The following is a 23561-nucleotide window of genomic DNA, read 5'->3' as shown; positions in this document are numbered from 1 at the left end:
TCTTGCAAGGCTTTTGTGGAATTTCAATGATAAAAAGCAGTTTCCCTTTATTCATTTTTCCTATGAAAAAAGTTTGCAACCTCCCAAGCTCCAGACTCTGGAGACATTGAGGGTTTTCGCCATTAAGCCCCAAATATTTGAATGTGCAACTTTGAATAGGTGTACGGCCATGACCCTTGGCCAACAGGGCTGGGAGGATCTACTCTTATTGTCAATTGGATTCTGTTTTTATTTATTTATTAGGGTTGTTTTCAAATATAAAAAAATGAATCAAAAAATTTACAAGATATAGCAAAATTTTAGAACTATCAATGATAGATGCTGATAGACACTGATAGACTTCTATCAGTGACATTGATAGACACTAATAAAAGTCTTTCAGTGTCTATCAGCATCTATCATTGATAGTTCTACAATTTTGTTATATCTTGTAAATATTTTCAATAGTTTTACGATTTGAAATGATTTCCCTATTTATTATTGTTATTTGTTATTTCTTTTTTTTCTTTTTGCAATTTCCCTTGGGGCAAAATGCATGACTGGACCAATAACTGATACACTATCTGATGTAACTAGAAGGCTTACTTCTTTAATTAGCTATAGTTAGTTTGTTAGTTTTGACTTTAACTATAGTTAGTTTGTTAGTTTTGAACAAACTTGTAATCTTTCCCTATAAATAAAGTCTCTTCCCTCGTTTTGAGGAGGGATTCATTGATTCAAAATATTAGATTTTTGGTTTCACACCAAAATTGGTATCAGAGCACTCCAAGATTTGGAAACCGATGGTGGAAAGGAGAGCCCATCAACCAATCGAAGGAGATGTACACGAGCAAGAACAAGAGGTGGAAGATACTCCCACCCTCTCTCCAAGAACCTCAACCCGACACTTGTCCATTGAGGACTCATTGGAGGGAATTCATGGCACCTTAACAAACCTTCAAGAAAGCATGAAAACCCTTGCTAGAAGAGTTGAAATGCTTGCAACCGCACCTTAAAATCGAGAGAATATTCAACCAGTTGATCAAGAATGGGGAGAAAGAGGAAGAAGAGGTAGCGGATAGGCAAAAATTGGCCAAAACCAGCAAGAAATATTTCCAAAAAGACATCCAAGAATTCAAAGACAACACCACGAAAATCTAAGAAGACAACCAATTGGCCAAGAAAGATATCGAGAAAACCAAGATTAGGATTCATCTAGTGAATAGGATCCAGAAGAAGAATTCTTTGTGCCAAGAAGAGGAAGAGGCAAGAGACATGAGAACAATAATTTCAAGATGAAAATTCACTTGCCAAGTTACAATGGGAAGCGAGACATTGAAGCATTTCTTGATTGGATCAAGAACACGGAAAATTTCTTCACATACATGAACACTCCCGAGTACAAGAAAGTACATCTCGTGGCACTAAAGTTGAAAGGTTAATGAACTTGGGATCAATCGGAGAATTGGCAGAAGGCCAATTCATTTGTGGGAGATGAAAAGGTTAATGAACGAACGCTTCCTACCTCCTAATTACGAACAAACCTTGTATAGTCAATATCAAAATTGTAGACAAGGAGAACGATCGGTGGTTGATTACATTAAAGAATTTCATCGATTAGGAGCAGGAACAAACCTTATGGAGGGTGAGCAACATTTGATTGCAAGGTTTATTGGAGGTCTACACATGGATATCAAAGAAAAGGTAAAACTACAACCTTTCCACTCTTTTACTGAAGCTATCTCTTTTGCTGAAACTGTGGAGGAGATGACCGAAATCCGAGTCAAGAATTCATCAAGAAGGTCCGCTTGGGAAGCCTCCACAAGCAAAAGGGTTAGTGCTGCAAGTAAAGCACCAAATCCTCCAAATCCACCAACCTTGACCAAAGACAAAGATAAAGAATATCAAGAATGGAGTGAAGAGAAGATGACTGAGACCGCATTCAAGAAGAGAGCTCAAAATCCCTTCAATAGACCTTCTTTGGGCAAATGCTTTCGATGTGGCCAAGTTGGTCATCTATCTAATGCATGCCCCAACAAAAAACAATAGCTTACATAGAAGAGGAAGAAGAAATGATGGCTGAAAACAGTGACGAAGAAGATGAGGAAGCCGAGTTCATTGAACCGGATGATGGTGATAAACTCTCTTGTGTTCTCCAAAGAATGTTAATCACTCCTAAAGAGGATTTGAACCCCCAAAGGCATTGTCTTTTCAAAACAAGTTGTACAATCAACAACAAGGTATGCAATGTCATCATAGACAGTGGAAGTAGCGAGAATTTTGTCTCCAAAAAGCTAGTGGCGACTCTAAATCTCAAAGTGGAGACTCATCCAAACCCATACAAGATAGCATGGGTAAAGAAAGGTGGCGAGGCACAAGTAAGTGAAATTTGCACCATTCCCTTTTCAATTGATAATAGCTACACGGACCAAATAGTATGCGATGTATTGGAAATTGATGTATGTCACATATTGTTAGGGAGACTATGGCAATATGATACTCGAACCTTACACAAGGGGAGAGAGAATACATACGAGTTTAATTGGATGGACAAGAAAGTGGTCTTACTTCCACTAAATAAGAAGAATGATAAAGGCGTAAAGGTGAAAAAGGAAGACAGCAACCACTTGTTTATAACAATTAGTGGAAAAACTTTGATGAAAGAAAGAGAAGAAGATATATTAGGACTTGTTGTTATTGATAAGTCCGAGGAAATACAAGAGAATGGGTCCCTCCAGTGATACAAGAATTGTTCGATGAATTCCCCCTCCTTAAAGGAGAACCCGAGGGGCTACCCCCATTGAGAAATATTCAACATCACGTTGACCTAATCCCGAGAGGAGCCTTGATTTTTTCAAAAGAGGACTTGCAGAGTGAATACCACAAGACTCGAATAAGGCTGAGAGATGAGTGGAAAACTGCATTTAAGTGCTACTTCTCATTTGCAGACCGATGGCCAAATGTTGTTACCGCATTGAGTTGTCTTGTGACCTATATATTAATCCAATATTCAATATTGCTGATCTCGAATCTTATTTTTGCTCTGGACAGCTTCCATTTAGCATCCTAATTGCCTCGCAGACGAGTCCAATCATGAGGGGGTGGATTTGATACAACTAGAAGGCTTATTTTTATAATTAGCTATAGTTAGTTTGTTAGTTTTGACTTTAACTATAGTTAGTTTGTTAGTTTTGAACAAACTTGTAATCTTTCTCTATAAATAAAGCCTCTTTCCTCATTTTGAGGAGAGATTCATTGATTCAAAATATTAGATTTTTGGTTTCACACCACTATCACACTCCTAGCTCAAGTGTATTAAAAGATCCTAGACAAGAGATCACAAGGTGGCTTTTTAAGAAATAACAGAAGTGGCTATGATTTCTTTTGGAGTTCACAATGTCTGTTTCGGAGCTAAGATTGTTTGCCAACGTAGAAGAGAAGAAATTGAGAAAACATTTCCAACCAAATTTAAGCCTCAAAAGTAACTGAGCTAGTTTTATGATTTTATCTACCTTAATGAAAAGGAAGAAAAAGGAAGGGATTTTACATGTATACAACTAAAATAAAAGATATTGCAAAGCAACGAAAAGGGGAAGCAATGGGCCTATTTGGTTGGCAATCTGAATTTTGTTTTATGCTTTTAGATTCATTCGATTCAACTAATGTGTTTGGCAAACAATCTGAATTCTATTTTTGGATTTTTGTGATCCAAACTGTGAAATTTTGAAAACATTTCTATGTTTTCATTATGCCTAGATTTTAAATTTTAAATTTTAAAATGTAGACTAATATTAAATAAAGATAAAAATGTTAAAAAATACAGTATATCCTGTTAAATTCAATTCATTTTTCTATAATAAAAATATATATAATGTAATGTATTATAGATTATATAATGTTACAAATAATAATTATACAATTCTTTTAATATAAAATATGTCCATAAATTAATTAAGACTAGTTTATAGTCAACACAATATTAAAGGGTAAGTACAACTAATTTTTTGATTTACAAATGTTATAATTCTATAATTAGGGTTTTCCATTTTTGTAAATATTTTGTGATATTTTTCTTTTCTATGCTTTGTACTCTTATATATATTCATATCTTTGGTGAATGAATAAAGCATTCTGATTCTTTCTCAAACCTAAGAGTTTTACATGGTATCAGAGCTCTCTAAATAAACTTACGGTTTTTGTGAACCTTAAGGTTTGAGAATTTAGAACCCATTTGTCATACGTTTAGGGTTTTGTGGAGAGGTGAGTTTACTCACAGTCGCCGTCTTTGGTTCGTTCGCCGTCATTAATCACCGTCGCCGCAATCATCTGCCACCACCGCCACCGCCGGTAAAAAAAAAGGTTGTTTTTTCGACATCACCCATTCCAACGAAAAGCCCAACCGCCGATCTACAAAACCCCCAAAGTCCGGTTGCCATCTGACCAGCGCGTGAGGCTCACACACCGTTTGTTCCAGCCTGTTGTCCGTCCACGCGCCAGCAAGTATAGGCGCGTGCGCTGCCGTTTTTCGTCCTTCTTCAGTGGGTTTCCTCAGTGTTGTTGGCTCTTCTTTGGTGGTGTGTTTGTTTGGGATATATAGATATACTCATTGCTTGTGTAGACATCTCTTCAGTAAATTAAGGTTTGATTCTTTGTTGTCTAGTGTCTACTTTTTGAGGTAATGGTTGATAAGAAACCAGTAATGTCCGAGATTGTTCCTATGGTGTCAAAAATAACTGAATACAAGTTGAATGGATCCAACTACTATTCATGAAGATCAAATCCAGGAGGTGTCGTTTGATATTATTGTCATAAACCTGGCCATACGAAACGTGAATGCAGAAGATTGCTAAATAAGGGTCAGAGGATGCCATCACCCTCTGCACATGTCGCCTCTACTCCTGATAATCTTGACAAGTCAATTACAATTTCTACAGGGGAGTTTGCTAAATTTCAGCAGTATCAAGAGTCATTGAGCGCATCATCTTCTACTCCCATTACGACCATCGTAGAGATATGTAACATTTCTAAATGCCTTTTTTCCTCCACGTCAAAATGGGTCATTGACTTTGGTGCTACAGACCATATGTCAGGTAACCCTAGTTTATTCTCTACCCTTTGTACATCTATCTCTTCGCCTAATGTCACTATAGCTGATGGAACCTCCGCTCTTGTTTAAGGATTAGGAACCGTGCATCTCACTGAATGAATTTCTTTGTCATCAGTTTTAAATTTACCAAATTTCTTGTTTAATTTGATTTCGATCAGTAAACTCACTTGTGATCTTCATTGTTGTGTCTCATTTTTTCCTGGTTATTGCTTATTTCAAGATCTTACGACGAAACAGACTATTCGTAAAGTGCGGGAAGTTGGAGGTCTTTACATCTTTGAACCATAAACACCTAGCCATCACATGCTCTAGCATGTCGTCTCCCTTTGAAGAGCATTGTCGTTTGAGTCATCCGTCTATCTCTGTGTTGAAGAGTCTTCATCCACAACTTCAACATTTGTCTTCTTTCGATTGTGAGTCATGTCAGCTTGCTAAATTTCATCGTTTGAGTTCGTATCCTCGAGTCAATAAATGAGCTAGTGCTCCTTTTGAATTAGTCCATTCTAATATTTGGGGTCCCTATCCTGTTGAGTCCAAAGGAGGGTTTAGGTATTTTGTTACACTTTTCGATGACTATTCTCGTGTTACGGTGGTTATATTTAATGAAAAGTCATTCTGAGTTACTTTCTCATTTTCGTAACTTCCATGTCGAAATTCAAACTCAGTTTAGTGGTATTCTTAAAATCCTACAGAGTGATAATGCTAAGGAATATTTCTCTCATACACTCAAGTCTTATTTAGATACCCATGGCATTCTTCATCAATCTTCTTGTGTTGATACTCCATTTCAAAATGGGGTTGCAGAACGAAAGAATTGTCATCTCCTTGAGACAGCCAGAGCTTTGATGTTTCAAATGCATGTTCAAAAATCCTTTTGGGCTGATGTTGTTTCCACACCTTATTTCTTAATAAATCGCATGCCCTCTTCCATTCTTAAGGGTGAGATACCTTTTCGTACTTTATGCCCCAAGCAACATTTGTTTCCCATTCAACCCAAAATATTTGGTTGTACCTGCTTTGTTCGGGATGTTCGGCCTCAACATACCAAGTTGGATCCAAAGTCCTTAAAATGTATTTTCCTTGGTTATTCCCATGTCCAAAAGGGGTATCGGTGTTATTGTCCTAGTCTAAATAAATATTTAGTCTCTCCTGATATCATGTTTTTTGAACATACCCCATTTTCTTCATCACTGTCTTTCTCTTCGAACAAGAGTCAGGGGGAGCATAAGGAATTAGAGAATGATTTCCTTGTCTACACAGTTATTTCTCCTTTTGATCCTCTTCCTGATTCATCTCTTCCTGTGGCTACCTCCACTCTTCCTCCCACCGTTAAGGTCTATACTCGACGACAACCTCCTCCAGTTCCATGCCCTGTACCAGAGTCTTCTTCGTTATTGGATCTAGAAACGGGTGATGATCTTCCTATTACTCTTCGTAAAGGTAAACGTACTTGTACTCATCCTATTTCCTCTTTTGTTTCATATATAACCATTTGTCACCTTCCACATGTTCATTCATTGCATCCTTAGAGTCTGTATCCATCCCGAAAACTGTTCATGAGGCTTTGTATCATCCTGGTTGGTGTGCCGCAATGGTGGAGGAGATGACTGCCTTAGATGATAATTGTACTTGGGATTTAGTTTCTCTCCCTGCAAGAAAGAAGGCTATCGGTTGCAAATGGGTGTTTTCAGTTAAAGTCAATCTTGATGGTTCTATTGCTCGGCTAAAAGTGCGCCTCGTAGCGAAAGGCTACGCACAAACTTATGGCGTTGACTATGCTGATACTTTTTCTCTTGTGGCCAAAATGGCATCTGTGAGGTTGTTTATTTCGTTAGCTTGAATCAACCATTGGCCTTTACATCAGCTTGATATTAAAAATGTATTTCTTCATGGTGATCTTCAAGAACAGGTATATATGGAACAACCACCAAGGTTTGTTGCTCAGGGGGAGAATGGAACGGTGTGTCACCTTCGTAAATCCTTGTATGGATTAAAACAGAGTCCACGAGCTTGGTTTGGTAAATTTAGTCAGGTGATTGAAAGCTTTGGAATGCGGAAGATCAAGTCAAATCATTCCATCTTTTTTAAGAGATCTGAGGGTGGTGTCATCTTGTTAGTCGTATATGTGGATGATATTGTGATTACTGGTGATGATGCTTTAGGTATCCAGTCTCTAAAGACCTTTCTTCATAGTCAATTCCATACAAAAGATTTGGGCATGTTGAAATACTTTTTAGGAATTGAGGTAATAAGAAGCAAGAAAGGAATTCTATTATCACAAAAAAAATATGTACTTGACTTGTTGACTGAAACAGGAAAGCTGAGGGCTAAGCCATGTAGTATCCCAATGATGCCCAACCTACAGCTCACAAAAGATGGAGAATTGCTAAAAGATCCTGAAAGATATAGGAGGTTAGTAGGAAAACTTAATTACCTTACAGTGACTCGACCCCACATAGCCTATTCAGTAAGTATTGTGAGTCAGTACATGTCATGCCCTACAGTTGATCATTCGACTGCATTGGAACAGGTTCTTTGTTATTTGAAGGCTGATCCCAGGCGTGGTTTATTATATAAGGATTATGGTCATACAAATAATGAATATTTCTCAGACGCTGATTAGGTAGGACCTAAAGAAGACAGAAGATCAACCTCAGGGTATTGTGTTTTTGTTGGTGGTAATTTGATTTCTTGGAAGAGTAAGAAGCAAAATGTGGTGTTACATTCAATTGCAAAATCAGAATATAGAGCAATGGCACAATCTGTGTGTGGATTTGGATATATGAACTTCTTGTTGAGTTGGGATTTGAAATCACCATACCGACAAAGTTGTGGTGTGATAATCAAGCAACACTTCATATTGCTTCTAATCCAATTTTTTATGAAAAGACTAAACATATTGAAGTTGATTGCCATTTTGTACGTGAGAAAATTCAACGAGGGTTGGTATCTACAGGATATGTGAAGACTGGAGAACAATTACGAGATATCTTCACGAAAGCATTGGATGGAAGGTATAGATTATCTATGTAACAAGTTGGGCATGATTAACATATATGTTCCAACTTGAGGGGGAGTGTTATAATTCTATAATTAGGGTTTTCCATTCTTGTAAATATTTTGTGATATTTTCCTTTTCTATGCTTTGTACTCTTGTATATATTCATATATTTGATGAATGAATAAAGCATTCTGATTCTTTCTCAAATCTAAGAGTTTTACGATAAATATAACATCCAAAAAAATTTGTTTAAATTATAATCCAATTTCTGAATCTAGTACCAAATACATACTTGAAAACATGAAATACAACTTTGTTTTCAAATTTCTATTTCCAAATTCCCTACCAAACATGCCCGTAAGGAACTTGGATTTTTGTTCCAAAAAACATGACCAAATTTAAATATTTCATAGTGAGAACTATGTCAGGAACATTACTACTTGGGAAAAATGAATATTTTAACCAAATAAGCACTAACTAATATTTACCTGGCATAGCGAGATTGTATAGAAACATCCCGAACCTTTATTCTATTAACTGTACCACTTTGGCTTACTAGAACTACTTGTTCATCACTTTCACCATCCTCTGTAAAAAAAAAAACATAATTTGTTATAAGAAAAAAAAAAGGAGGATACAAGAAACAAAAGAAAAAAATTATAAAAAAAAAAAAAATGGTTGATCCATTACCTGCCAATGAGAATCCAACTACAAAAACAGCTGCCAAGCGATCCTCTAAGGAAAACTTAATGACAATAACAAATAAAGAAGATCAGATAAGGAGGGACTTAAAGAAAGATTAGTAATGATAAGTAGATTAACGATTCAGTAATTAAAAAAGACATGAATTAGAGATACCTTGTATCCAATCAAACCAACTCTATTTAAAGGAGACAAGCGGAAACTGCTCAATGGAACTCGCTTTCCAAATCCACTTTCGGACACAAATAAGAGCCATGGACCATTAAAGCCCTTGGAGCTGGAAACACCGAAGCTAACGATTAAGATTATTTGCAATAACCATTAAGCTAACCATTAACAATAATACATCGACTCTCAATAAACTATTTCAAGACTTTCATACTAAAAGACTGCCTAAAATACCAAACTCTTGAAATCATAGGGCTCAAACAACCAATATTCAGAAGGAACCTATATTCGTTTACACTCAAGAGGAAAAAGAAGATCAAGAATTTGAAGGAGATCAATGGGCTGAGAAACTTTTTGTTGATTATTTCTTTCTTTTTTTTTTTTTTTTTGGGGGGGGTGGTGGTGGGGGATTAATATCTCCCTTGTATTTATTGTGTTATATTTGCTTGCTGTATTTTTTTTCCTTATTTGTAATGCGATGTTTCTTCCATTTAAGAAATCATTTCCTCCTAAGAGAAATAAGAAAGTACATCTTTTGGCATGATACCAGAGCAGTCCATTGTTTGAAACCCTAAAATCCCTAATTTTTTTGAAATCCTAGAATCCTTACCTACCTCCGCTTGTTCACCGTCGTCGCCAATCATTCCTTCTCCGATTTCCTGCCATCGTCAATCACATCTCGCCGGACGTTCGCATGTTGCCGACAACTTCGCAGTTTTGTTCTTTGCATTTTGTTGGTCATTGCTCGCAATTTTTGGTTATCGATGGTCGTTCGTGAGTGGTCATCGTTGGTCGCCCCTATCTGAAGCGTCCGCCTCTGATCGCCGCCATCTGCCACTATTCGTTGTCAATGACGGGTTTGATTTGTTTGCTTTTCCTTTTTAGACCTGTTTTCTCTCCTCTTTTTACCATTCTTGCTTCGGCTATATAAGATACTAAGTCATCTGTGGCTAAAGTCGATAAGGGTATCCATTCCAATAGCCCCACTACCCAAATAGCCTCTTTATCAACTTGGTGTTAAGAATGCCTTTCTCAATGGGGATCTTGAAGAAGAGGAGTTTATAGACTTGCCACTTGGTTTTGAGGTGGATCTTGGGGTTAACAAAGTGTGCAAGTTAAAGAAATCATTACACAACCTTAAACAATTTCCTAGATCATGGTTTGAACGTTTTGGAAAGGCAATCACGAGCTATGGATTCAATCAAAGTCAAGTTGTCATACTTTGTTCTATAAACATATTGGAAATAGCAAGGTTGTTGTTTTGATAGTGTATGTTGATGATATCATACTTACAAGTGAGACAGGACTAAATATCTTGAAGAAAAAAACTAGCTAATAATTTCCAAATCAAGGACTTGGGAACCATAAAATATTTCCTAGGCATGGAGTTTGCCAGGTCCAAAAGTGGCATTCTGGTCAACCAAAGGAAGTATATTCTTGATCTACTGAACAAGACAGGTTTACTTGGTTGCAAGTTAGCAAAAACTTCCATTGATTAGAATTTAAAATTGGTAACATCCGATCCTTTGCACTTCCACACAACTAGGGAATGCACTCTCCATCCTCGTCCTCGCCCATTTCCCGTTTTGAGGGGTTGAGGAATCCCCATTCGGGGATACGGGTTCTGCAAGGAAAAATTCTTGCTTTTTATTTTATTATTTTTATTATTTAAAATTAACTAAATTTAGTATTTACATTGAAATTGTAAATTTTGTATAAGAAGTTAGTATCAATATTAATATAAATTAATAATTAATAAATAAAAATATATTAATTAATGGAAATTGTAAATTAAGTATTTGTTTAAATTAATAATTAAAAAAAATATTTTAGTTCTTTTTATTATACATTTAATAGAAATTAAATTCATTATATTAGAAAATTAAAATTAGAAAAAAAAATTAACTAAAACCAGCTACTATTTTAGTAATTTATATATATATATATATATTAAATTAACAATTGAAAAAATTTGGGGCAAAGGCAGGGGTCGCATGGAGATTGATCGTTGGGCTAATAAACATGGTCATCTCCCCTTGCTGGCACATGAGATTGATCGCATGGAGGACACAATCAATCGAAGGTGCACCTCCCTCTCACCCACCAAGGAAAAGGCTGAAAACAGTCACTTGCTCAATGAAACCACTGCTCCATCTACTTTACCCAATGGATTGCAACCACTGCTCCTGCAATACCCAATGGACTTAAGCATGTTTCTGTCCTTCCTTAATATTTAGCCGAGGCACCAAACAATGGGAGAGTGTGGAAAGCTGGTTGTCCTACCTTTTTGTCTGACGCGCTCCATCCTTTGACCAATGATCACACTTCCCAAGTTGCCCAATCTGTTTTCTCTCCAATGCTGCACACTGATGGGCCGTCAGCATCAACTGACCACCCACCTCCTACCCCATCAGCAGTCACATCATTACTTTTTGCCTCTCACAAGCAACCACTCTCCTCAAATCATTCTAACACTCCACCAATTGTCCAAGCTATCCAAACTTCCCTTCCCACATTTTCTCCACAAACTCTTTCCCACCAATTTTCCTCTCTACCCTTAGTCATAAACCCCTCGGCCATTTCATCTCCCCAAGCACATCTTTCAGCCCTCCCAACTGATCCCTCAAACAAGCCTCCTACTCTTCCCCATCATCTCTCCATCTCTCCCATCCGAAAGCTACAACTCCATTTCCATTATCTCTCCCATCCGATTCTACCCTGCCCCCCTCCTTCACAAACGGCCATGGAGAATCTACCAACTAAAGAACCTCACCTTCCTAAGAATCTTAATCTTCTAAACCACCGAAAAGACAGACTCGCCTAAGAGGAAATGATCAACCAAATAATGAAAGAAAGACTTGCATGAAACCTCTTCAAAGGACTAGGGCTCCAGACTCTTAACATCCCTTCTCCCCAACCTAAAAGGGTGACCATCAAGCAAAGTAAGAAGGATGGACACCTCCGAAGCTTCCCTATTGGTAAGAGAATGACAAAAGCCAAAGGAAAAGAAACACAAGCTCCCAAATCACACAAGAAAGTCTGCCACAATGATTTTTGAGAGACGATAAATGATATAACCAAGGAAACGTGATACAAAAAAGACTCTCCCCCACCCAATGATTCTCCCAAAAAGTAAGTTTCTCTCCCCTCCCCATGACAGACCCATGAAGCAAAAGAAGCAAAAGAAGCAAAAGAAGAGAGCTCTTTCGAGATGTCCCGACGCCAGAGAGAGTTAGACGTAGAGGAAAAGTGCCATAACCATTTGGCTAAAAGAGATTTGTTGTGAAACCTAAGATTCACAATATTCAATCCACCCAGAGTATCAATAGTCTCCCATCTGACCAAATACGATCCTTTACCTTTCTCCTCACCCTCCCCTTACCAAAGGAAGTCTCGCATCTGCCTCTCCAAGAGCTTACACCCGACTAAGAGCCTTAAAAAGGAAGAAGTAAACATAAATGCCACTCAGAACAGACTTCATCAGAATTAGCCTACCAACTTTAGAAAAAAAGCTTTTCATCCGAGAGGCAAACATTTTTTTTTATTTTATCCACCAAAAGGTCCCAGCAAGAGGCAGACTTGGGGTTACTACCAAGAGAAAGAGAGAAGACTGCAAATATCACACCCAACCCATCTCCTAAGCTTAGAATCCTCGCAATTCATTCCCATGATACTACACTTAGCCCTATTAATGTTTAATCCGACATTTCTTCAAAGAAAGTAAGAATATGGTTCAACATGAGGAACAAGCTATCCTTAACCAAGCAGAAGAAGAGCATGTCATTTGCAAATTGAAGATGGGAAAGGGGAACTTTGCCCTCCCCCACCTCAAAAGGCTTAATAACATTACCTTCCACGCACTTGCTAACCAAACTACTCAAAACGTACACCACAAGAAGGAAAAGGAAAGGAGAGAGAGGACCTTCCATAGCCACCACCTTACCTCTAGGGCTCCCATTAACGAGGAAAGGAAACCTAACGTTTCGTGTGCAACCCCACACCCAAATCTGCCAATTAATTTTGTACAAACTCATGATAAGACTAATCGGCCTAAAATCCTTAACCCTACTCATATTTTCCTTTTTAGGGATAAGGCACACAAAAGTTTCCGCAACCGAAGAGTTTAGGATACCCCTTTCGTAGAATTCTAGAAAAACTAATCCTCTTTTATCAATGGCCAATTATCTTGATAGAAATCCATGGAAAGCCATGGTCAACTCCCTCAACTTATCCAACCTGCAACAATGTGGCTTCCTTCTTAACCTTCACCAACAACACTGATTCTTCCTCTTTGAAAGCTCCTTACCCTCCACCATCTTTGAATTACCCTACCAATCATAACATGGGAGCTTCCTCAATCAACTACAATAGCTATGGACCACCCTCTAGTACCTTAAAAACGGTTTTCCGACCAGGTACTAAACATTCCACAACCATCATTGCTATTCCATTTGATGCCTATCTTTCCAACCCCATGCCACATTCGCCTCACTCTCTTCATGAACATCTGGGCGATGACTGGTATGATTTAATTCCTCTATAGAAGTTTTGAGTCTCCTCATTAGATGGCATTAACACCAAGTTTAGAGAACTTGAACTTCGCATTAAGGCAATCCTAGCTCATAAGCAATTGAACCGACAAACAACAAAGAAAAAAGGGCTGAGAGAGCTTCGAAATCTTGAAAGCTTTACATCTTTTGATAAAAAAGAAAAGGCATTGATCGGAGAAGGGTCGTCATCAACTTTATTTCTCCATAATCGTTTCTTGTGTAAGGATGTGTGAGTTCTGGTTCCTTTTGGGGCATTCTTCTTTTGTTCTTAATAATCTTTTGGTTGTACATCTTCCTTTCATCTCGTACACTTTACATCTTTCTCAGTTGTATTGCTCCCTTTTGTATGGGCATCTTCTATTATCTTTGGTGTATCTCCTTATTGTACTCTTTGGATATTTCATTCATCAATGAAGTGTTTCTTATCCCAAAAAAAACCCGATTATAATTGGTCAATTTCGGGTTTCATATTAGGTGGACCAAGAATAACTATAGCCGAATATTTATATTTACAATAAAAATCGATTCAATAACATCTGAGATAGGCAGCATCAGTGGCAAGGTTATGAGGTTGGAAATGACAGTTCGTGTGTTCGATCTATGGAAACACAAACTATTATATTCTGAGATAATTTACTTAACACTTGTGCGGCAAAGTTCGTAAACTCTCTTTTGGGTTGGCCCACTAGCACAAAGTGAGCTAGTGGCCCGCTTGGAGACCAATACCACCAAGCCACAGATTAAACAGATGTGAACTAGGTAGACCAAACCGATTAACCTATTAGAAATCGGTTCAACGCAGATTGATCAATATTCTTTAGGCAATTTGGTTTGGTTCTTCAATTTCCTCAATAATTCTAGCGGTTCAACGCCGAGCTGAATCGATTACACCTCTAGAAAACCCATCTTGACCTACCTTTAGTTGTCAAGGAAACTTGTTGGACCTTTAGATTCTATGTAGGCCCACAATTTGTTTGAATTCATTTCCTCTAAATCTCTTTACTTTTTCACTAGCCGCAATGAACTTTTGACTTTCCTTTTTTTCTTTTCGGATATAAAACTGAGCTATCATTAGAGAGAGAGAGAATGAAAGAATGCAAGGAGCATACATAAAATCCAAACCCCAAATGAGCCAAATTAAAGATGAAACCTAACAAACAATTACAAAAGTACTCATACGATAAAGCCAAAAGGTAGGTATGGAACCTAATAAGGAACCAAATTTTCTCCCTAGACCGCTCCATCCATTTAAACACACTAAATTTTTCTCCCCGCTCTAGAAATAAAGCATAAATATTTGCTAACTAGAAAATATATATGTACACACACATACATATACATATTTTTACTAAAGGATGAATGATGCAATGACTCCAGTTGAACATAGAACTGAAAAACTTGAGGCCGAAATACACTGATGCCAAAGTTCTGAAATAAACACATCTATATTGTCCATGCATAATCACAACTACAAGACAAAAAATAATTGAGGTCCTCTATTGGTCACTTACAAATGTTACAATACTGCAGTTCAATCAACAAGAACGAACTATCGAAATTTCAAAGCCAATTCAAGGGCATTTTACGAATAGCCGACCTGTCTAAGTTTCAAGCTTCTTCACAATGAACTTTGTCATGTTCTTTATGTAACTATTCTAGTTATCAGATTATCTTGAATTGAGGGGCTTCTTGTAAACCAAATATAGATTTTGGGTTATTTTGTAACCATTTTCACTTGTCTCTAAAACGGTTCCGTTGCACCTTAAAAGAAACTACCATAAAAAATTGATATAAATTAAATATCTCAATTAATATGGCACAATAAAATATTTACCTGCCACGTGGAGTTGTTGGCATCTTTTCTAAATCATTCCACACAGCAGCTGGAATTATATCCATGCTTGCCATCTTATCCCCAGCTTTTAGTCTCATGGCCACTGCACCCCTGGTGTTTCTGCCTTGTGAGCGGATCTGTGAAATAAAAGCAAGTGCAAGAATGTCACATGGTAAACAATGTAATTTTGGCATGCGTTCTTCCAGTCCTGTGTGTTGTGTAATTGAAATGTGGAATCCTTCTCCAATCTCTTTATTCAATGTAGACTATGTAGTTTTGCCAACAAGATTCGAATTTTATTTGTAAATAGTTTTGAATGGTGTGGTGCTGCTAAAACAAGCTGGAGGAGTAAGTCCCAGAAATACTTTCACGATAGTGGTTCAAGGCCAAGGCCAGAGTCATGTGGTCCCACGCTTCTAGAGTTTAGATTGTTGGCCTTTCATTTGGCTTTTTGTTGAAAGAAGGGGGCATCCAGGTTGTATTGTTGTTTGCATTCTTTCTTGAATAAGATCTCTTATTCTGTTTCTTTTTTTAGAAAAAAAATAGAAATAAGAAAACAGTCTGAATGAACTTTGTTTCAGCTGAACCATTGGAATCAGTCGTGTTCAGTTAAGAAACACTGATATATTATAAAAAACAAAACAAAGCCATAAAATTATAGCCTAGGGGCGAGAGCCCAGGAGTTGCATGCAATGACTTACAATATCACAAGAACTTAAAATGACCATTCCATTCTGAGAAGCCATTGCCACAAGATTGTCATTTGTGCAACAGCAGACCCATTTTAGCTCATCACCACTCACCTGCAAAATAGTTCATAAGGCTTGATAGGTATTCGGTTAAGAATAAAACTAAGAAGGCAAGATCAAAGCACCACTAAGGGAACAAACCAATTGAATGGCTATAATTCCAGTTGTTCTGATTGCTGAAAAGAAGTTCAAAGATACTTTCTTGATGTAACCATTTGCCGTGAGCATTAGTAGAAACTGTTCGCCATCGAATTCACTCACAGGGATTATGGAGGTTATTCTCTCTCCATCTGATAAAGATAGGATCTAGCTCGATCACAAAAGAAGATCGATCAAACTTAAAGCAATCAACTACTTTTGAAGTTTTCAATGAAGGAAAGTGAAACTATGAATACCTGAACTAATGGAGTGCCAGTAGCAGTTCGGCCACATTCTGGAATTTTATAGGCACGAGCTGAATAGACTATTCCTTTATCACTACGCACAGTAGCTTCTCCATTAACATTACATGATATTTAAACAGAAGGCAATACAATTGAAGAAGACTATACAAGATGTTAATTATTTCATTTTTTTGTGAAATCCTCCATTTTTAATGTATTATATTTTTTGTATTTTATTTTTTTCCTTATTTGTAATGGAGTATTCTTCTACAAGATGTTCTTCTATTTTATAGGCCGCCTCAATTTGTCGCGTTTTTAGGGTATCAACTCTCGTCAACAAGTTATCTCCACTGGCCAATCTAGTCTGCATCACCGTTCACCACTTGCCGCCAGTGTCTAACTATTGGTTTGTTTAGCCACTGTGTGGTATTTTTTCTCAAAGCTAATTTTTTTTTTTTTTTTTGGAGGGGGATTCTTCGTTTTTTTAGCAATATGTCAGACACTAAGACACCTATCACTAAAGTCATCAACAATCACATCCATTCCAACGATTCCACTATCCAAATAACCACCATTCGACTTAATGGGGATAATTTTCTTCATTGATCCCAAAGTGTTCGGATGTATATTCGTGGACAAGGAAAGATTGATTACATTACTGGAGAAACAACCGCCCCCAACCCAGATGACCCTTCATTTGCTGGGTGGGACACGGAAAACTCCATGGTTACAACGTGGCTTGTGAATGTAATTATATGTGTTACTCTACAACCAAGGAATTATGAGATAGTGTGACTCGGATGTATTTTGATTTGGGCAACAAGTCACAGGTGTTTGAGTTGAATCTTAAATTGGATGATATACGAAAAGGAGGTAACTCAGTTACACAATACTTTCACTCCCTAAAAAGAATTTGGCAAGACCTTGACCTCTTTGATAGGTATGAGTGGAAGTCTAAAGAGGACCAAAAGCACTATAGGAAAACTGTTGAAGATGGTCGCATTTACAAATTCCTAGTCGGTCTCAATGTTGAGTTTGATGAAGTTAGAGGTAGGATACTTGGGAAAACTACTTTTCCAACTATTAACGATGTTTTTCTAAAGTTCGCAGGGAAGAAAGCCGCATGAATGTTATAATTGGCAAAAAATACTATTGATTCATTTGAATGCTCTGTGTTGGTGACTGAAAATACTAAACTGAAGGCGTCTGATCAATCCAACAAGCCACATGAAAAGTCATGTCTGGTACGACCATTGCAATAAACCTCGACATATGCGTGAAACTTGTTGGAAACTTCATAAAAAACCTGCAAATTGGAAAAGTTCTAAGCAAGGTGAGAGGAATTCCCATCAACATACCTCTAGTGCTAATGTTGTTGACTCCAGCCCATTTACTAAAGAGAATTGATCAAATTTTGAAGTTGCTAAAGACCAATTCATCATCTGGTAATCCTAATATTTCCTTGGCACAATCAGGTACTTGTCCTCAAGCTCTCTCTTGCCTCGATTCATCTCTGTGGATTATAGATTCCGGAGCCTATGATCATATGATCAATTCTTCTTGTTTATTTGAATCATATTCTCTCATGTATTGTAATAAAAAATTCGCATTGTCGATGATAGCTTCACCTCAATTGCAGGAAAAGGAACTATTCCTTTGACTACAAAACTTACATTATGTTTTGCTCTTCATGTTCCAAAATTAGCTTGCAATTTATTATCTGTTAGTAAAATCTCTAAGGATGCTACTATCGTGTTATCTTTTGTGAAACTTATTGTATCTTTCAGGATCAAGACTCGGGGGATGATTGGACGTGCTAGGGTGATTGATGGTCTCTATTACTTTGATGAAGTTTCAGCTAGTCATAAAAAAATCTAGGACTTAATTAGTGTTTGTTCTCCTTCTATTAAAGAAACTATCATGCTTTGGCATCGTAGATTAGGGCATCCAAACTTCTTCTATTTATAGTATTTGTTTCCCGATTTATTTAAAGGATTTGATTGTTCAATTTTTCATTGTGAAAGTTGCATTTTTGCCAAAACATCATCAATCCACTTATTTGCCTAAACATTACAAGGCTTCATCACATTTTTCCTTAATTCATACAGATGTCTTAGATCCATCTAAAGTTTTGACTCATAGTGATAAGCGATGGTTTGTTACCATTATAAATGATCACACTCGTTTAACTTGGCTCTATTTGTTAACAAAAAAAAGTCAGAGTTCAAAGAGATTTTTGTTCTGTTTTTCAATATGATTGAAACTCATTTCAAACTAAAAGTCGTATTCTTCACTCTCATAACAACACTGAATTTTTCACTGAACAATTAACCAATTTTTTACAAGAGAATGATATTTTTCATCAAGCTATGTGACGCGACACTCATCAGCAGAATGGCATAGCTGAGCGGAAAAATACACTTACTTGAAGTTGCTCGTGCTCTTATGTTTTTTTATGAATGTTCCAAAGTATTTGTGGGGTGATGCAATTCTTACAGTTGCATACTTGATCAATCAAAAGTCGTCTAAGGGTTTGAATTTTAAAACTTCTCTAAGTCACTTCAAAGAGCTTTTACCTGATGCCCAACTGTTTTCTGGTTTACCAATAAAATTATTTAGGTGTACTGCTTATATCCTTACTCCTACCCTTTCTCGAACTAAGCTTAATCCTCGAGCCATTAAATGCATTTTTGTAGGTTGTCTCTCATAAGAAGGTTTACAAATGTTTTGATCCTTTGACCAAGTATTTTCAGAGTATGGATGTCTTTTTTGAAAAATCAACCACTTTTTACCATAATTTCTCTTCAGAGGGAGACATCTAACCTTGAAGATAATTTTTGGAATACTTCACCTCTCTGAAACATCATTGGTTCCGAAATAACGAATTCTAGTCCTTCAATGCCAAGTGTGGGATTATACTAGAAATCGAAAACCTAAACTTCAGATTTATACTAGAAGAAACTTGACTCAAAGAGATCAAGGTTAGACAATTGACTTATTGCAGGACCAATCTAATGCTCCGATGATGATCCTAAAGCTCCAGGTATTAGACACTCCACTCCTATTCCTCCTAGTTCTTCATCTTCTCATAATCCTTTACCTAATGTCTCTAATCTTGATATTCCAATAGCCCATAGGAAAGGTACTCGTAAATGTACCAAATATCTCATTGCGAACTATCTTTCTTATCATAGATTGTCTTACTTTCATAAAGCCATCACATCCAAAATAACCAACCTATTTGTTCCAAGGAATATACAGAAGGCTTAAATGATTCGAATTGGAAATTATAAGTGATAAAAGAGATTAATGCGCTAAAACAAAATTGCAAATTGGACATAGTTGAACTACCAAAAGATAAGAAAATTGTGGGATGCAAATGGGTGTTCAATGTAAAGTGTAAAGCTGATGACAGTATTGAAAGGTACAAGGCCAGATTGGTTGCCAAGGGGTTCACTCAGACCTATGGAGTTGATTATCAAGAAACATTTGCTCCAATTGCTAAAACTAATTCTATCAGAATCCTGTTTTTTATTGTAGTCAATTTTGATTGGCCTCTGTATCAACTAGATGTTAAGAATGTCTTTCTCAATGGGAAAATTGAAGAGGTGTTTATGAACTTGCCACGTGATTTTGAGGTGGATCTTGGAGTTAATAAAGTGTGCGAATTAAAGAAATCATCATATGGCCTTAAACAATCTCCTAGAGCATGGTTTGAATGTTTTGAAAGGTAGCCACGAGCTATGGATTCAGTCAAAGTCAAGTTGATCATACTATGTTCTATAAACATACTAGAAAATGGCAAGGTTGTTGTTTTGATAGTGTATGTTGATGATATCATACTTACAGGTAATGATGAGACAGGACTGAGTATCTTGAAGAAAAAACTTGTTAATGATTTCCCAATCAAAGACCTAGGAACCTTAAAGAATTTTCTTGGCATGGAGTTTTCCAGGTCCAAAAGCGACATTCTTGTCAACCAAAGGAAGTATATTCTTGACCTATCGAACGAGACAGGTTTACTTTGTTGCAAGATAGCAAAAACTCCCACTAAGCAAAATTTAAAATTAGTAGTTGCAACTGAAAAAGAAGTAAAAGAAAAAAAAAAGTACCAAACTTGTGGGGAGACTCATATACCTCTATCACACATAACTTGACATCGTTTTTACAGTTAGCATGGTAAATCAGTTCATGCATGCTCCCGGGCCAATTCACTTTGAAGCAGTTTATAGAATTTTGAGATATTTGAAAGGTTCTCCAAGAAAATGTATATTATTTAAGAAGCATGACCACCTACATGTTGAGGTTTACATTGATGTTGATTGAGCAGGCAGCACAACTGATAAAAGATCCACTTTGGGTTATTGCCCTTTTGTTGGAGGAAATCTAGTTACTTGGCGAAATAAAAAACAAAGTGTGGTTGCAAGAAGTAGTGCTGAAGCAAAATTTAGGGCATTAGCTCATGGTATTTGTGAGGGCATATGGATAAGAAAAGTATTGGAAGAATTGAAATTCTCTCAGACAATACCCATACACATTTATTGTGATAACAAATCAGCAATTTCCATTGTCCACAATCCAGTCCTTCGTGATAGGACAAAACATATTGAAGTTGATAAATATTTCATAAAGGAGAAGATTGATGCAAGAATAATATGCATCCCCTACCTTCCAAAGTGGCAATTCAATAATTTGATTGGCAAGTTGGCCATGAATGATATCTTCAAACCAGCTTGAAGGGGAGTGTTGATTATTCTCTTTTTTGTGAAATTCTCCATTGTATTTATCGTATTATATTTCCTACATTTTTTTTCCATATTTGTAATGGGGTGTTCGATTTAAGAAACCCTTTCCTCCAAAGAAGAAATAAGAGAAATTAATATTTTTCAGCACAAGAAAACAAGGAAAAAAAATCTAATTAAATAAATTGACAAACTAAGATAATAGACAGAAGTTTTTTTGTAATAAAATGATAGAGAACTAATACATTGATAAACGGTCCTAGAAGAAATTTTGTTGGAGGATAACGAACTTTTCTCTTCAGGATATTGAAAAGAGCAAATTACAGAATTTTCATGGTTGACCTGTAAACTCAAAAAAAGTTGGACATACGATGGAATCAAATAGCACATTTTAATAACCTGGCCTAGTAGGATAAAAATGTTAAAAAGACTTAAGATAGTTTTTTTCTTTTTTTTAAAGGAAACAAAACTTTTCATTGATATAATGAAAATAGACTAATGTTCAAAATACAGGAAACAAAAAGAAGAAACAGTAAACTTAAACAGTACAATCCCAAGGGTACCTTGAACTAGACCAATGGTTAATAAGAGAAAATAAAATCCCAAAACAAACAAATAACATGAAAAGAAAAAAATTACATAATTTTGTACTTTGTATCAAAACTTTCAAAATTTTCAATAAAACCCTTAAACCTTTGAAAAAAAGTTTAAAAAAAATACTCTTGCCACTAGTTGGATGGAAAATGTTTGTATTTTGTTTTAAAAATGTCTTTGAACTTTCAAAAGTTTCAATAATACCCCTAAATTTTTAAAAGTTCAAAAAGACCCATATTGTTAATATATGGATGAAAATCGTAAATACCTTGTGTCAGAGTTAAATGGCATTTTATATAATTTAGCCTATATTTAAATAGATGAAAGTTCCAAAAACACGGACCAAAAAGAAGGTGTTGCACATTACACAAATGACAAGTAATGACATACTAAATTTAAGATAATAAGGATTATGAATCAATGGGAAATATGTGTCGACCTGAAACCACCCATAGATTCTCGTCGATATGCAAATTACCATTTTTCACTTGCAAGATCAGCAGGAAATGTATAAGGGTAGCTAAATATGAATAGAAGGTGGGTTATTGGCCATCTGGGACTTACTTCTCTATTGAAAACTAACCTCTCCGTCCTTTTGGCAGCCCATCATGAACAAGATTGAACCAAAGGTGTAGGCTTACTCTTTTGAATTCCACCCTTTCTAATCTACCTATTTATTACTTACCCTTGTTTTCAGCTCCTCTTCCTTCCAAAGTGGCATATGATATCGAAAGATGCTTTAGAAAGTTTCTATGGACTGGAAGCAGAAATAGTTCCACATCAAACCTCCTTCGTTAGAACATTCAAGTATCCTATGGATGAGGGTAGTCTCAACATTGTGGAAATTAGAATCTGCAACGACTCTCTCTTAGCCAAATGGATTGGACGTTTTAAGCATGAGACGGGCAATTTGAGGAGATTCATCAAGGCTAAGTATGGGTCTTGTCACTTTGACCAAAACCCTTCCATCTATCAACAAACCTCCTCTAAAAGTCCATGGAGTCGCATCATGAAGCTGAAGGATCTTAATTACAGCAATATTCAAATCAAAGTGGGAAAGGGTCTTCCAATGCCTTTTGGAATTATCATTGGGATGGTCCGTCTCTCTTCAAATGCAGTTCTCCTAGTTTATGCTATTGCTGAAATGAAGGAAGCATCCATTGCTGACATGGGGGACAATGTGAATGAATCGTGGTCTTTAAAATTCAGAAGGCATATAAAAGATGATGAAATCATCATATGGGCTCGTTTAATTAAGATCATCCCTAGTGTCACAATCGCTCTTTCGGAAGCTTCTCTTAGCGATTGTGCGGCACTTGTTCCCGCTCACGAACAAGTCAGCCAACTCGAATACGGACTGCCGGTGGCACACCGAGCGCCTCTCGCAACCTCCACCCCCGTTTTAGGGAAAACGGTTTTAGAAAACGGGTTTGGAGAAAAGGTTTTCGTAAGAAAGCAAGCTGGCTCTCTTGCATATGCAAAAGGGCGAGTGGGCACTTACAATGAAAATGTAAAGAAAGCAAGCTAACTAAGCTAATACAATACAAGATATGAAAGTATGCTAGAAGGGGGTTGGATCGGGCATGCGGCCATGGGCAACAGGCCCTGGACAAGCATGACCGTGTCACCTAGCATCCACCTTACTGATCAATGAGATTGTTGGATTTGGCAGCTTGGCAAGAGTGGTTTTTTTTAAATAGAAAAATCAATTTTCATTAAGAAAAAATGAAAAGATATGGGCATATAAAAAAA

At 36.7% G+C, this 23561-nt stretch overlaps 1 protein-coding gene across 1 annotated transcript in view; it reads right to left on the bottom strand.

Moving 5' to 3' along the window:
- Positions 1 to 23561, bottom strand: part of GYRA (DNA GYRASE A) — a 54768-nt gene that overhangs the window by 1088 nt on the left and 30119 nt on the right. The window contains exons 20-26 of the mRNA XM_039029191.2: positions 16486 to 16567; positions 16232 to 16396; positions 16043 to 16144; positions 15342 to 15478; positions 8946 to 9066; positions 8778 to 8832; positions 8576 to 8675 (exon numbers count right to left, since the gene is read on the bottom strand). Coding sequence (XP_038885119.1) covers positions 8576 to 8675; positions 8778 to 8832; positions 8946 to 9066; positions 15342 to 15478; positions 16043 to 16144; positions 16232 to 16396; positions 16486 to 16567 — 762 coding nt within the window. The remainder of the gene's footprint in view (positions 1 to 8575; positions 8676 to 8777; positions 8833 to 8945; positions 9067 to 15341; positions 15479 to 16042; positions 16145 to 16231; positions 16397 to 16485; positions 16568 to 23561) is intronic.

The sequence above is a fragment of the Benincasa hispida genome, chromosome 4, assembly GCF_027475165.1.
Source record: "Benincasa hispida cultivar pf3 chromosome 4, pf3_genome.v1.1, whole genome shotgun sequence".
In the NCBI taxonomy this organism is placed as follows: Eukaryota; Viridiplantae; Streptophyta; class Magnoliopsida; order Cucurbitales; family Cucurbitaceae; genus Benincasa; species Benincasa hispida.
Note: the sequence above shows the minus strand (reverse complement) of the source record. Positions and strands in the feature narration are given on the sequence as shown.